The following is a 17,094-nucleotide window of genomic DNA, read 5'->3' on the forward strand; positions in this document are numbered from 1 at the left end:
GCCATAATAGTAGTTCCTTGGGCTATTTCGTATAAGACTGAACGCGCTGTTAGCAGCCTCCACTCACTGAACATTTCACTTTGAAAGTATCGCAAAACATTTAAGAAGCTATGTAACACATTACAGAAATGTCTCCACAGGCGTGTTTTTCCACTGAACCTGCCCAGACTATAGGCTATAAGTGAATTCAAGCATCAACTCGGCATCGGCATCTAACATTTCATAGATTGAACACAGTGAGGTATATGAAGCAATTTTAATTTATGCACATAAAACAAGCAAACAAAGTTTTACAAGTAGAAAAGAATTAGTAGAAATTGAAAAAGTGGATTCCCAAGCACCTCTCCATAATGGATGGATGGTTAAGTTTATAAGTGAATTCAAATATTTAAAAATGAAAGAAGAGCAGATAAAGCAGTACTCTGTGCTAAAAAGCAGTTTGTTTTTACAGATTATACTTGTTTTCTCATGAAATTTTGAACTATTAAACAACTAAACAAATAGAAACATGTCGATAATATTCAAATGATCAATGTTTTTCATAAAAAGGTCCTGTAGTGTTTCACATTCTCTCTTTTCTGCAGACCTTAAACCACATAACGACGAATGTTAATATGACAAGTCTTGTTTTGATGACTTACTTTGAAACCTACTTACTTTTTTTTTCTCAGAATAGACTCATCTATAAAAGCTACACTGACATATGTGTCATGAAAAGTGTATTTTACAACAAAAACACAGAGATTCCCACCACTAAGAGCTCAACTAACAAGTGCCCCATATTGAGAGATACATAAACACATTTTTCAGAGACCGTGGTATCTACATATGGATTGTGTTTGTCTGTTGCGGCAAAACCCAGTGATAGGGCAGGCAGATGAACTGGAGACCACTGTAGGTCCTCAGTGAGGCACAGGGGCTTCTGATTCGGCACAGGAAACAAAGCAGTCCAAGAAGGCTCCACCCATTTAGGATGCAGGCCCCGCCCACTAACACTGGAATGCGACCAACCATGCAAATAAATGAAGCAACGATAAAGCAAAACACATCAGATGAGAATCATGCAAAGCATCCATGTGCCATCTCTGCAGCCAGAGTTTGTCAGCATCTTGGTTGAATCAAATCGTCATAGTCCCATTTCATTTAACGATGTCCGCACAACTGGAGAGCATGATGTCCTTGTTAACTGTGAGAATGGTTCTGTACAGCTTTATTGGCGTTTGATGGTTAAATGGTCCCACGTAAAATGTCTTTTTATTTATCTGGGTAACCCACGCAGAAAAAGAGGCAAGTAATCAAATCACTAGGTGCTGAAGTTCATGTGGTGAATATGACTGGGATCACAGATCCATTTTTAAAAGTCGTCATAAGTGTTGACGTCAGTGAAGTATGCGTTGGTATATGTTTTTCCTGCTAGCTGAGGGTTGAAATACTTATTTCTTTCCTCCAGGATCAAGTTATTCTTATTGAAAGCCTGCAAACGAGAGAAAAATGTTTTCGGTTACAGAGATAAGACACCAGAAATGGAAAATACTTGATTTTGTTTACATGGATGAAAAGCCAGACTGTATTGAGGTTGTGGATCTAGGCAAAAAACAAGAAATCAAATCACAAATCACTTGCAATTCTGAACAAAAATCTTGCTTTGAGATTGAAAGATGGCCAGACCATGAAGAGGGTTTAACAAAATACTGATTCACTTGGCTGACTATACATTACTAACTTAAAAAAAACATTCACAGAATAATAAAAAAAGAGCAGTCAAAACACCACAGTATCAAGATGGATGGAAAGAACCAAGTAAACAAAGCTTTTCATACAAACTCAGAAATGCATTTTTAGCTGTTTCTGCCACCCATATGCTCAACATGGTTACACTACCTCCGTATTAGCCAATTTATACAATTTTTTTTTTAAATTATATATATATATATATATATATATATATATATATATATATATATAGAATAAAATGTTTATTCAGCTCTTAAATTTTTTTTTATATTTATGAACCTTGTTTTAATATTTAAAACTTGATTTTGCATTTTTTTATGTAAATAAACATTTAAAATATAAGTATAAAACATTTAAAGACAAGATTACATAAAGTTAAAAATAAAATATAAATATACAAATTAAATAACAGTTTATTTGTTTTTTATTTATTTGTAATAAATTAATGACTTAGGCTGACAAGGTTCAAAAATATTAAAGTTACAAATAAAATGCTTAAAAAAAAGAGTATTTATTCAGACTTCTACATAACTAGAAAAAAAATAATAAAATAAATGTAACAAAGCTGTAAGCCAATACCAAGCTCAGTGGGGTGGCAGTAACAAGCAAGCAAAATAATAATTCAGAAGAAAAGATTAATCCGATTTACAAGGTAGAGAATAAAAGAGACGGGGGAAAATTGCATGCAAAAAAAATGGTAACAGACAGCCATAATCAAGACTTGACACCACAATTACACTGCCTTCTCACAAGCCTGAGTATCTGCTTTGTGGGATGATGGGAAATGCTGGTGACATATGCAGACAGAACGAATGGGCGAGCACACCTGCCACGTACACGAGGGTCAGGGGAAGGACAGGGGATTCGTGAGAGGTCTGAGAGTCAGAGGAGAGGATGGTAATGCCGGTCAAGAGTTAGTAGAAAATCTCCAGGCCTCGCGCTACACCAGTGTTAGAAGACAAAGGCTGGCAAATGTGGTGCTCGTCCAAAGGCAAGAGAACGGAAACGTCAGGCTGAAAAGAGGAATGGAGCACAATCATCCTCAGGGCAGCAGGAGACGGAAAGAAGGCCTACGCTGTCGTTTTTGGTCTGTTTGGGAAGCTATCATTAAAGTCAACATGAAACGGCCCACGCAAACCAAATTTACTTCCATAATGACAGACTTCAATATTAAACAGAATAATTATAAAGAAAAAAAAGTTTTCATCCATCGGGTTATTTCATACCAGAATGAAGTTTATAGTCAATTGTGGTGGTCCATTTATCTACTAAAAAAACTAAACTCGTGCTTTTAAGGAGAAGTTTTGAATGGGATGTCGAGGTTTAATGTCAAGTTCACTCTGAATCGCATTATGATTCATAATAAATTTATAATAGCTATAACTGTAGTAACTTTGATTACATAAAACAAATAATTTACCCCAAAATCAACATTTTATTAGAACTTTTTCACCATCATGTTGCTCCAAACCTGAACTTTTGTTTATTTTTGAAACATAAAAAGAAAAATTATATATATATTATATATATATATATATATATATATTATTATTTTTTTTTCTGATATAATTTTAATCCATCCACACAACAAAACCTTTTTGCATAAAAATAAACAAACAAAAAAATGACATAATACATGTAATCCATATATTTAAATAATCAATTTGATCACTTATTTGCATAAATTTATTTTTGTGTAACTTTTTGATGGACAAAAATTTTGGTCATGTGGACAATTTTTTTTTTATATTAATAATATCTTAATATGTGCTCTGAAAATAAAAGAAAGTCACTGCTATTAAATTCCATAAATATTTACAAAGAAACATCATTTTGAAGTAAAAAGCCTGATATATATATATCATTTTATCATTATCATTATATCATTTTTACAGTATGGAATTTTGAACGACACAAGGCTCTTTGGGTATTAAAATTAACATTATTTTCCCTTTTAATATTGGGGGCATCGGCCATTTAAGTTTTCTTTACAAATCACTTTGATGAAATATTATGAAGATGTTTTTCTTTAGTATCAGAGGAATACATATTAGTACAGTAAACAGGGTCAATTTGATGTCATGTTGACTTTAAAGATCCTGTATGGGAAATATATATTCCATACTTACAGTAACAAACTGACAGCATTCAGAAGAAGAGAAAAACAATATGACAAATAATTTGTGCATGGCAAAAATACTATATAGCCTTCATAAAGTTCATTCATTCTTGTCATCAGTAGAAAGCCAGGCGAGTGAACTTGTATAGTCTCAGGACAGTAAAACAAAGAGTCATTTGCTACATTACCCTTCAGCTGCGATGTTGTGTAAGTGATGCTATTCTAGTGCAATACACCCAGCTGATGAAATATGAAACTTCACAAAAGTGTCTGAACAAGCAATAACTGAGAAGCACTTTCTGTAATTAGTCATGAGTCTTGTACATTCAAGTCTAATGAAGCCTTAACTGTCCTTCTGACTAAATGTGAAAAATGATGGCGTGCTTTATTTTCTCTAAAAAAAAAATCTCATAGCACACTGCATAACTTTAAAGCATTATGTAATAAAAAACTACATTTAAGAGAAAAGTTCATTTTTTCAGGGTTAATGTAACTCACTAACAAGAATAACATTCTCAGAAATGTACTGACATGAGCTGTATATTGGTTTCTGATTTCATTTGAGACAATTTCACACAAACGCTGAGTATACAAACTGAATAAAAACTGCACTTATGAGAAAGCAGTGTATGAATGTATGAACTGATTTAGACACAAGACACATCGCACACATTCACACACAGACTACATACTAAATCCATTCTCCATCTGCCATATGAATAACATTGTTGATCGTATGAATGAATAACACCCACCTTAATGGCTTCGACTGAGTCGTACTTGTCCAGTTTGTTGATGTGGTTGGTGATGCTGGTGTTGAGTGGGGCGGCAGAGATGGGGTGGATGACTGTGGCATCATGGGACTGCTGCTGGTATCTCTGACAGTAAGTGTACACCAGTAGGGTCACCAGACAGCCGAGTATGGAGCTGCTGAGGCCCACGGCGATCATGTGGAACACATTGAAGTCTGGCAAGAGAGGCAGAATGGCTAATGGCTAAATGATCTGGTGCAAGCATGATGGCTGGGGATTTGAGCATTGATCCTGAAGCCAGAGGATATCAATTATCCATTACCTGAGCCAATTAAACACTATAGTAAATTACAGTAAGCATCGCGGTTGCCCTGTGAGTCTGCATAATAATTGAATAATTGCTGTAAATGGAAGGACTTAGAGACAAGCCATTTCAATTGCACATTTGTTTAATGGGTCCAAAAAAGCTGTGAGGCACATTGTGCTTTTAATCAGCGTACTGAACATCAGTTTTGATACACTTTGGATAAATAGCAATTGGAATTATGTTGTTCTCTGGGGTACTGTGTTCTGATTGGTCAGTTGTGACTTTGAACAGTCAGATGTATTTGTATAATACACAAAATAACTGTATATTTATGTATGTTTAAAAGTTTGAGTTCAGGAAGATTTTATTTTAAAGTCGTCATCATCTATGGAAGCCCGATTCTGCCACTGAGTAATAAAAAAAAAAAAAAGTGAATTGCGACTTCTCACAATTCTGACTTTTTTTTCTCTCAAATTATGAGTTTACATCTCCTCGCAATTGCAAGTTTATATCAATTCTGAAAGAGCTTATATCTCACAATTCTGAGAAAAAAAAGTCAGAATCAGGAGATGTAAACTCGCAATTGCAAGAAAAAAGTCAGAATTGTTAGATTATCGCAATCTCCTTTTTTATTTATTCAGTGGCAGAAACCAGCTTCCATGCCTAAGTTCACCAAGTCTATCTTTGTTTGATTTAAAATTAAAACAGCAATATTGTAAAATATTTTTAAGCAGTAAAATTAATATATTTTTTAATAATTTATTTTTGTGATGGCAAATACATAATGTTTAAATATCTTGATTTGGTGCTGAATAAACACTGAAAACAGTTATGTTGTGGAAACTGTGATACTTTTTGATTCTTTGATACATAGAAAGTTCAAAAGGATAGCATTTGTTCAAAATAGAAATAATTTGTATATATATTGTCTTTATAGTTAGTTTTAAAAAAAAATTCATTCTTGCAGAGTAAAAGTATAAATTTCTTAAAAAAAAAATACTAACTCCAAACTATCGAACAGTAGGGTATATATGTGAGCTAGCTAATGCAAAGAAAAAAGATTACTTGGCTTTTTATTAGAGTAGGATTTCAGCTGATCTAAGCTAAGCTTTAAGCAAGAATAATAGGATAATTTTGACACAAATCAATATATCATGCCCATATACTTTTTTTATTTGGCAAGTAGCTGGGTAATAAAGGGGGAAAATGGGGATAATGTACAGCTAGCCGGTCATAATTGCAAAATAAACCCCTGCAGAGCGATATAAGGCTGCTTGTACACTACTTACCTCCACACCATCTTTCCTCCCGACTTGAATGTGCAACAGACGTTTCTGAGGAGAACAGAAAAAAAATCAAGAAACGAACATGGAAATTAATCCGTTAGGCTGATAACTGAGATCTTTAGAAGTTTCAGAACATTACAGCAAGTGAATTTCAAACTCAACCTATTATCGCAAAATTCAAAGAGCTGAATAAGGAAAGTGGCACCTGCAACGCATTTTTATGACCAGTAATGGAAGTAAATGAGGTATAAAACTCTTCTAACGAGCTGTAATGGAACGTTACTCTGAGAAAGACATGAGGGCTCTGCAGGCCAGACAATATTTACATAAGATTTACAGAATGGCCTTAAAAATCCACTCCCTGTGCTACACTGTAAGCGAGGTAATAACTCCCAAGACGATTATACGGTTAGCCATTTCTATCTCTACAAAGTGGGAAATCACATAATAACTCATAATTTTAAAGATGAGCACATTAAAAATGAGGTGATTGTGTACATTGTAGTCCATCAGCGGAGAACTAAATACAGTTACTCAGATATACACTAGTCAACATTTGAAGTGGATCAAAACCTTTCATCAAAGTTGTCCTTAAACGTAAAACCAAAATGCGTTCTTGACTTAGGGCAACTTTAAATAACTTTTTTGATCCGCTTCAAACGTTGACTACCATAATGTTCTTTCTCATAATTAGCACCCTCATGCTAGAGTTTGTAAAACTTGTAGAGCGGAAGTATCTCAGGTATCGAATGTAAATGCTACACGAAACATATCAGCGTAATGCATTTGTTCGATCGTGCCACTTAGACAGGGCAAAGGATGAGAGGCTAATTATCCCTGCACTGCAGGAATCAATGGCTTGGTGTGTCTCGCATTACTTCTTGTCAATTAGGGAAGATACTTGTTTGTCCAGGGGTCGATATGGCAAGTGTTTGAGTATATATGTGTGCAGGTTTCTTTGCCCACCTGGGATGAAGTTGGAGATGGGTAGACAGGCACGAGTTTCACTGCTGTTGCCTGAACACTGGTTGCCGGTGGGAAACAGGACGTCACAGTGCCGCAGGCGAACCTGAGACCCTGATGAGTCACAGGGGGACCATTCGGACCAATCAGACCAGCTCTCTGTACATGACAACAACAAGTCCAAATCAGATGCAAAGTGATGTAGAGGGGAAGGATTGTGGAGTTCTCTCTCTCTCTCTCTCTCTCTCTCTCTATCTATCTTATCTATTTATCTGTAAGTGTTTCTGCATGGCATAAATTTTCATCCATATACCCTGAGTCTCTGACACAAACTTGATCCATCCACACCATAACTGAAACTGGTCTTTAGAGCTTCTTGATATAAATGATCAAATGGCTTATATAAACGTCACTAATTAAGTCTCAAAACTTATAAAAAATGCAACACAACATCCATATTTTCAAAGTGCAGAATGCAAATCCAAATGGCTGTGCCTTTATTTGAACATTAAAACCTAGCTATCACTGGATATATGTGTATTTATGTAATGTGCTGTGAGCCTACAAAAACATGTATAATATATTTGTTCATTTTGATGTGTGCAGCGGTGAACTTCACTGTGCATTTGTAGGAACCTTTGATGCTTTTAACTCAATGAGAGTGCAATAAAACTGACTGGATCAGAAGCCACTGTTGTGTTTTCTTTCTCACCTCATTCCGCTGCATGCCGCAGCTTATCACGCCCACTTCTGTAATATTTTTCATAACTTTTGTGAAAACGAACTGGTTTTGAAATAGGAAAATTCAAGACCCTTCAAACTAGCCCAGGGTCTATCTAGTCTCCCATTTTATTCGTTGCTCAGGGTGAAAATTTAACCTTAAGTAACACTTTATTTTAAGGACCATTTATCACTATTAACTACTTGCTTATTAGCCTGCATATAACTAGCATATTGACTGTTTATTAAAACTTACAAAGCACGAATTAATATCTTATTCTTCAAGACCATATAGATCCCTTAAACCTACCCAGTGCCTAAACTTAACAGCTACTTTACAAACTATCAATAAGCAGCAAATAAGGACTATTTTCAGGGAAAACTCTTTGTTAATAGTGAACCAAAGTTTAAAACACCTAAACACTGGCATGCTGTTAGTGAACAATCTAACGCCGCTGGTGTTGCTACGACCCCAGTTTAGATGAATATAAAAATATGTGCCTTCCTCTCAATAATAAACATACAAAACGGTGAGAAAACAGCAGTTAAGAAAGCATATAATGACAGTGATGCATGTAACCTACAGTTTGTTACATTACATCAACTGGAACAATGAAATGGTTCTGAAAAATGCATTTGATGTGCAATCCATACATATCTGTTAAGATCTCAAAAACGGTGTTTTAGGGTTTCATGTCCCTTTAAACTTGAAAAAAATCTGTCGCTTTCAATTAGTATTACAACTTCAATTTCTACTATAAAGCAGATCTCCACTGTGTTCATGGTTTTCCTCATGTCTGACTTTAACATACTTAACAGAAGAAATAAACCAGAGAGGTTTTCCATGTCAAAGAAGGCGGAGCCCCAGATCCACACCCTCCTAATCGCCATAGAACAATGGTAGCTCAAAGGTGTTTACTAACTGGTGCATACTTTATGTAAAACTTGGCAAGCTGTTTTGACCTTAAACAACTTTAATTTTGGCCTGATTTTGTTCAAAATGGTCATATCGGTTAATTTTTTTATTTGCTTGAAGTATAACAGGCCTTTAAAACAAAGAAACTAGACCTCCTTGGCAGATTAGACTTTTATTTTCCAGGAGGTTTGAAATTGTGTTATGTGGTTATCTTACAAGTGAACTGATTATCTACATGGCCTCCAAGCTCATTTAAACTATACTCTACAATGGAACCTAAAAAGCTTGGAATCCAAAACTTCCTCACAGTGTCTTCTGATTAGCATTCCCCTCACTTATCCCTTCCTCTGTCTCCCGGCTGCCCTGTACAGCTACACACGCGCTTGTGTAATGAATGGTGTGACAGATAGACCTGAACGCAGCTAATAAAAGGTCACTCGGTAACCTCACTACAGTTCTGGCTAATGGATGGACTGACATTTGAATACAAGCTCTCTTCTCCCATTCACCTTTCCGTGGATCAATGTGCAAGGTTTGACTCCGTCATCAATAGCCTTATCTTGCCCTCCTCTCTTGCACTCCCTGCTGCGGGCTTATGCATATTATCTTCATATCGCAAACTCGGCTTTACCATTTGCTTTTCTATGAAGTGTGACATTTTGATTTCCTCTGCTTTCATTCCCCCACGGGCCGCTTTATGCGTGAGACATGACGAAAGGAAAGCAGGTACAAGACAAAGGCTTCGTATCCGAAAAAAAGTCATGTAATTTCCTGTTGGATTCAAGGTGTTAGTGTGAGAGTTCACATAGGTTGAATTCATGCACGTGATAAAGTGTGTGTGTGTGTGTACCTGGGCAGGGTTGGATGTTGCAGAGGGCCTCTTCAGTATGCAAACCCAGGCAGATGTCACCTCCGTAGGCAGGTGGAGGGTTGTTACAGGTGCGTGTGCGCATGTAGTGGCCTCCTCCGCATGTCACTGAGCATTTAGACCAAGGTGACCAGCACGACCAGCTCCCATCCACTGAAAGATAAGAAAAAGAGGACACTAAAATTACTACTGTGCTTGTGTCATGAATAATTTTGGGACTAGCATCCTACATTTCTTTCAGTAAATAGTGAAAATATTTTTCGGGAATAATTTTGAGCAGCTATAAATGTGTAACAATAGTTCATATCAATAAAGGCAAATGTGTTTGCTCTCTACATTTCCTATACTGTTGCTCAGCAAGGAGGAGTCATTCAGATAAACATGTTTAGTGCCATTCTATTTAAATGGGAAATATCATGGAAAATATGATTTAAAATAAATAAAATGATGAAAATAAAAGAGTTACATTTTAATACAAACACATACAGTAGCCCCATAACACAAAACGATCTTCAACAAGAGGTCATTCAAAAGGCATCACATTTGTAATATCAGAACTAGAAAGATTTAGATATCAGAACATATTCAGTATTCTGCAATTTGGTAGTGACTCATTTCTCATTTTATGAGGTTAGCCAATCATAACACAACTCATTTACATATAAAACTCTTAAAAGAACACTGGCCTGTTAAAAGGATGAGAGAAAATAGAGAACAGTAACATAAAACTAAATTGTCTTAAAGTCATTCTTGGGTTTATAGCTGGTCTATTGGCTAGTTTGAAACCAAGTCATCTTAGACTGGTTTTCAACCAGGGTTATGGCTGTATTTGATCTTGAAATACTGATCTACTAAATCAAGAGATAAAATTATACACTTCATGATTTTAGCAATCCTATAAGACCACTGCGTGTCACACAGTGTGACATGGATCTAATAAACTTGTGACATTTATTGACTCGTAGGCTATGATGCACGTTACTATAAAAGAATAAAACGGCATTAGCATGCGCTAGTGGTAAACAAAAAGAGCATGATAAATCACACTTTAGCAGTTGTTGTTTTTATGTGTGCTTTAAAGATTTGACGAAAGTGGCGAAAGAGGAAGGCATAAGCTTTTGAATTAAGCAGTTTTATGTTTTAGCGCCATTTCGCGTTGATTTTCATGTTGCACTTTTATTGATTGGTCAGTATACGTGGTTCGTAGCAGCAAACACACTGTGCGACGATAATGCTGTATTTCTGACAATGTCAGAATATGATTGTATGCTATATTTTGTCGCAAGACCGTGACAACGGCTATCTTTGACTTTCACTGTATGACACAAAACCACAGATAAGGAGCCATGATCACAGAAACCACCACGATTGTTTCAAGATGCCAATCTTTTGTCTGGGACAGCTGATCATGTTTCGGGTTTAAGGGGGAAAGTGAATGTGCTCCATTTCATTTAAATAGAACCCGGAAATTTATTGATCTACCACAATATAAATTTACTACTTCACTATAGTTACCTCTGTTAAAATCAATAGAATGAAATAATCTGGTGTCAAAACAAGCTAAATCCTACTGCGCTTGTGTCATGAATACTTTAAGAAGAGCATCTGTCACTTTAAAGTAAATAAAGAAAATAGAATAATTATATGTGAATAATTCCGAGTGGGATTGCCACTCTAAATGCGAAACATTAGTTTATATCAATAAAGGCAAATCTGTTATATAAACTTTTTCTATACACTTTTCTCGTATCTCAGCAAAGAGGAGTGATTCAGACTGATTATATTTAGTTTCGTTAAATTGAAATGGGACATATCATGGAAAACAGGATTTTAAATAAATAAAATATTACAATTTATTATACACTTCAACAACACAACATTTGTAGAAAATGATCTGCAAAAACAGGTCATTCAGAAGGCATCCCATTTGTAATATCAAAACAATTATGATTTAGATAACAGCACCTATTAAATATTCAGAAACTTGGTGGAGCTGGAAATCGTTTCACATTTGAAGAGCTTAGCCAACCATAGCACAGCTCATTTACATACTGTATAAACCATGCCTGCTAACAAGTGAATATGTATTTCATTTAAATAGATCCAATTCATTTATTTGTATATTACTACAATCTGAATGAACGACATCACTGAAAAGATCACTTTAATGAAATCATCTGGTATCAAAACCAGCTAAATCCAGATGCTAAGACTGCTGGGAATCCAGGGGTCGATAAGAATAGAAGCTGTTCACACAATCTGCTCTGAAGCTCTGCTTCTCCCTCGCGCTCTCACTCTGACCCCTGCTCTAATTAATGAGGCTAAATGAACCATCAATTCACTCCCTCCCCTCTTCAGCGAGTGCCAAGCTCAGGGTCATCACCCGCGACAACTGGGGGAACATAGAACAACTCACAAAACACTATGACTGTCTTGGAACTCATTAAAGGAAAACAAGCATACTGAGTCTCATTTTACATTAGCATTAGCTGTCTGACAGGTTTGTGGAAGAGGGGTGAGAGTCACTGACATGAGTAGATTCTGGCTGCGTTTAGTATGAAATATTAGCATACTGATTACTATATAGTGCATAGTATATTGGCTGTTATTAACAAACTGTATGCTAAATGATATACGGTATGCTACAAATATTCAAAAACAGAATTTGTGCTTTGATCTCAGCATATTTAGTTTAGCAAATGACATCCAATTATCGTCTAGGAAATAAGCGGATTTTTTTTCTTACATTTTCTAAAGTTTGCATATTATTCAAATTTTGTGGTAAAATGTCTCAAAGGATTAGTTCACAAAAAAAACATTCTGTCACCATTTTCTCACCCGTCGTGTTATTTATTTTATTTTATAAAATAAAATAAAATAAATAAAATGAAAGATGAATTTGCCTGAAAACTTTTTTCCCCTAACATTTCTATAGACATTTCGGTTGCACTTTATTTTACAGTACGTGTACTTACATGTACTTATAGTGTACTTACAGTGTATTTATCTAAGAAAGTTCTGGTTATACAAGTAAATTAATAAAAAAATAAAATGCTACCGACATTTCTATAATACTGTTATCATGAATTATTTTAGCCATGATAACCATCTAGTGAAATTCTGATATCATGACATATCACGATCATATCTGTATATTGCTGAAAATATTTTTCAAATGAAAGCCGTAAATGCAACAAAATGCTTTTTTCAAGAAATTACTATTTCAGTCTTTGTACTTAAAAAAAGACACCATTTAACTAAATGTGTTACTTACTGTTTCTTTGTAATTATTTGTGAAAATTACTAGCAATTTCCAAGAGAAAATTGCTTCAAAGTAAATCTTTCTCCATGTTTTCTAGTGTATTTCATTTTAGCAGTATAACAGGTTTTTAAAACTAGTGCCCAATTTTGATTTGGGAAGCTCAAATTGATCATTTCCTGTCTGGTGCCTTTGAAGTCACAGCTCAGGACAGCTGCTAGTAAAGGTTTCTATAACTAGATGTGTTGTTGACTGTATTTCACAACAGAAAAGGTGACTTTTTATATAAAAGACACAAGTAAACCAAATATTGCATTTTATCATCTGCTATAACTTCTCTTTTGTGAAAAATGACAAATCATCTAATGTCCCCCTTGTGGCCTGCAAAAGATAAAAAGATTCATTCGTTTCATAGCCTCCACAACTGCAATCGCCCCTCTTAAAAACAAAATAATGCATTGCAAAGGTCTGACTTTGAACGTATAAAGATTTAGCTCGGCAAGAAGGAACCAATAAAAGACACAGTCAGAATATTGGTCACAGACAAAGCTCCGGTTCAAATACGCTTATGGAGGTATAGAACAATTTGATGTGTTCTTTTCCAAGCTTCCTGCTGGGATATGCTTGATGAAAGTCATCTGTATTATTCTGTCGTCGTCTGTACAAAAGAGCTATTGAATCTAAACGCTACTAAGACGTTTCATTGGAAGTAGACAAGGACTGAATTAACTTAGTGAAGCACAGTTACTGAGCGCTCACATACTGTAGTTTGCTGTACAATCACTCATCCGCTGCTTTTATAAAATTTGCGCTGCGATTCCTGATCTGTTAGCAATTACGCCTGTGGAGAAAAACATCAATAAGTCTAATCAGGTCTTAAAACCTCTGGAGGTCTTTGTTAATGAAGCAGTCTTGCTACCGTCACTTTACAGGAAATATGTGTTTTCCTATTAGAAATTAAGACTGTGGAGCAATTAGCTTTCCAGTATATCATGAAGAGCTAGAAACTTCAGTGCTTTGATGGTTTCCGGCTCCAAAAACAGGCTATTGATTAATTATGATTGCAAAACAAATTCCGCATTGCCTGATTGTGTCTTGTTCACCGTTAGGTATCATAAAATACCCAAGTACCGCATTTCCATTTAGACAGCATATTTCCAGCACACATAACGATGAGCGCTCATTTAATTAGAGAGCTTTTTCCCCTCCTTCAACTTTGAGAGGGTGTACACCATTGTCACAAGCCTTTTAATGACTGAATCCTGCTTTGCCGTCTCTGCCGGTGTAATTAGCTTGAAATGTGATTACATACAACGATGCCACTGAGATTTCTCTCCATTTCCACTGGCAAATTGAGGTCCTCGCACCTTAAAACAGGGAGGCTGTCTTCTACGTGTACAAATACCATGCGCAAATGTGGGTTGTGTGTGTCTTTCTTTTATCGCTTGTTGATGTCTGGAATCCTTCTTTATTCCCCGCACACCAGTAACAAACTGAAAACGGACAGTTTTTATGATCGTTTCCATATAAACATTTAAAGAAAGAATGGATAAGTCTGAATTCTGTTTGTGTTGTGTGAGGGTTTTTAAAGTAACCTCAGAATTAAATATCTTATACTATCAAATAAGTGCTGGTGCTCGACTGGAGGATATGTTCTCCTCTTTCATAAGTTTTTCCATTGAGCCAAACTGCACTTTTCTGTTGTTTAAGAATTTATTTTGACATCTAAAGAAAAAGAATTAATCACAAGCTGTCTTTGATTAAATGTTTTTACACATACATAGTTATATTTATAAATAAAATCATTTAATTTACTTTTGATTAATTTAGGGAAGTCTTTGTAGGTGACAAATATACAGTTCAAAATGTTTACATTTTTTTTTAAAGAAAGGATGCATTAAATTGATCAAAAGTTATTTCTAAATATTTAAATATTTGTATATTTAAATATTTCTAAATATTTAAATATTTCTAAATATAAAAGTGTTAAATATTTTTGTTCCTGTAGCTCAACTGGTAGAGCACTGCGCTGTCGAGCTTAAGGTTGGGGGTTTGTATCCCCGGGAACACATGATAGGTAAAAATTGATAGCCTGAATGCACTGTAAGTCGCTTTGGATAAAGGCATCAGCTAAATGCAGAAATGTAATTTAATTTAATTTAATTTAAATTTAATATTTCGATTTCTAATATGTGCTATTCATGCTGAACTTTATTCTATTCATCAAATATTTTTGAAAAAGAAACAGACAAAAATCACAAAATTCAGCATATTAGAAAGATCATGTGACACTGAAGACTGGAGTAATGGCTGCTCAAAAATCACAGGAATAACTTACATTTTAAAATACATTTAAATAGAAAATGGTTATTTAAAAATATAACTTTTTATTTACACTGGATTTCACTTTATTTGATTATTTTACTGTATTTATACAGTATTACTTAATTTTTTTTGATCAAATAAATGCAGCCTAATTGAGCAAAAGATACTTTTTCTAGAATAATTGTTTGTTTTTTTTATTGCAAAGAAAATACATGTAATTCAATTTTAGAATGGGGAAAACAGTGGGAGAATCAGTGTCTGGAGAAGATGTGTAAGTCACAAAAATATGAATGAAAAAAGTTGGAAAAGGTTTATGTATAAGCACTGCGTACCTGGACATGGTGTAGTATTGCACTCCTGATACTCCTGGGCAGGCCCCAGGCAGGTGATTCCTCCATATTTGGGTTTGGGGTTGGAGCAGGTGCGCTTGCGGTTTCGGACCCCCGAGCTGCAATCCCGACTACATTGGCTCCAAGTCCCCCAGGCGGACCAGCCTCCATTTACGGTCAATCCAGAGATGCGTCCAGAACGCAGCAAATCTCCTAAAACAAGAATAAACAGATTCAACTCCTGGGAAATCATGGGAATTTGATGCTCTTCAATAAACCCAGACAAGGGTTTTCAATTTCAGAGATTATTATTTCAACAAATATTTCAATATATATATATATATATATATATATATATATATATATATATATATATATATATATATATATATATATAAAGATCCAGACCACCTGAACTATTTCAAAAGAATAGCTCAGATAGCAAAATGGATTTTCACATCATAGTTATCCATGCCATTCACAACTTTTCCTGTATTACTGTAGTGTATATACTGTACATTTATCTTATCACACACAGTGTTTTTGCCACAGAGTATCTGTCTGCACCGTGACCTCTGTGTCTGTACCTTTGACCTTGAGCCAGATCCATCTGTGACAGTCCCTGTGAGCCACAGCCATTTATCCATTCTGAGCAGGCGACAGTGCTACATGGGTCGACCTTTAATCTCTCCAGCACCAGAGCACACAGTCCTCTCAAAGGTAATAGACTACTTCATAATCTACTCACACCTCAAAGTGGGGCGCCTGGCTCTGATGGCTAATGGCAAGGGAACACAGGTGTCAGTGCATGCTAGACCCGCAGGTAAACAAACTGTGCTGCGTTCAATGACTTTAACCAAGAAATGACAGACTACATTGATTTTTAGGAAAGTATAAAGTCCCATTTTGGAATTGGATTTTGACTTCGCTATGCTTTGCTGGTTGTTAAGATCCCACGCAAAGTAAAGAAGATAAATTGCGATTAAAAAAGGCAGCGCTTATGCATACACACTGAACTTTCCCAGTCGTGTGTTAGACAATAGGATGCCGAGCGAGATGGGTGGCACTATATCCTGCACAATCAAGAAAATGAATAGCTCTTGTGGATTAAGAATGTGGCTTTTACGCAATTCCCCAGAGCTGTTGTAAACTGTCTAGCGGTCACCGGCGCTCATTAAAAGTTAGGGGGTGGGCAATTAGAAACGACTCCCTGATGGGTCTGCATAGAGGGTGGTTAACGCCTCTGCAAATACATGTAATTACAATGACATATAGCATTATAGTATCGCAAGAAGCAGTCGAGACACAAACGGTCAAGTAAAAAGTGTGGGGTGCTCATAAACAGTGGTGTCCAAAAGTCTTAGAACACTGGTAAAAAATGCTTCTCTGTTTTTATTTCTGTTCTATTTCTTATTTTTACTATCAAATATTTTATTAATTATACATTGTTTAATAAATGTGTAATTACTGAATATAATTTAACAGCTTTTTAAATGAGAAATTATATTAATTTGTA

General features: G+C 35.4%; 1 protein-coding gene across 2 annotated transcripts in view; it reads right to left on the reverse strand.

Annotated features, from left to right (window-relative positions):
- Positions 1-241: 241 nt before the first annotated feature.
- The window catches only part of sema5a (sema domain, seven thrombospondin repeats (type 1 and type 1-like), transmembrane domain (TM) and short cytoplasmic domain, (semaphorin) 5A), a 123,343-nt gene continuing 106,490 nt past the window's right edge, over positions 242-17,094 (reverse strand). The window contains exons 17-23 of one of the 2 annotated variants that reach the window (XR_003275562.1): positions 15,582-15,791; positions 9,648-9,818; positions 7,165-7,320; positions 6,202-6,246; positions 4,609-4,820; positions 2,572-2,747; positions 1,387-1,474 (exon numbers count right to left, since the gene is read on the reverse strand). Coding sequence is in view for 1 of the 2 variants with exons in the window: in XM_026201021.1 (XP_026056806.1) it covers positions 1,355-1,474; positions 4,609-4,820; positions 6,202-6,246; positions 7,165-7,320; positions 9,648-9,818; positions 15,582-15,791 (914 nt within the window). In the remaining variant the exon portion in view is untranslated. Of the gene's footprint in view, positions 1,475-2,571; positions 2,748-4,608; positions 4,821-6,201; positions 6,247-7,164; positions 7,321-9,647; positions 9,819-15,581; positions 15,792-17,094 lie in introns of both variants that reach the window. The other variant, XM_026201021.1, reaches the window with a different exon arrangement.

The sequence above is a fragment of the Carassius auratus genome, chromosome 24 (genome assembly GCF_003368295.1).
Source record: "Carassius auratus strain Wakin chromosome 24, ASM336829v1, whole genome shotgun sequence".
Taxonomy (NCBI): Eukaryota; Metazoa; Chordata; class Actinopteri; order Cypriniformes; family Cyprinidae; genus Carassius; species Carassius auratus.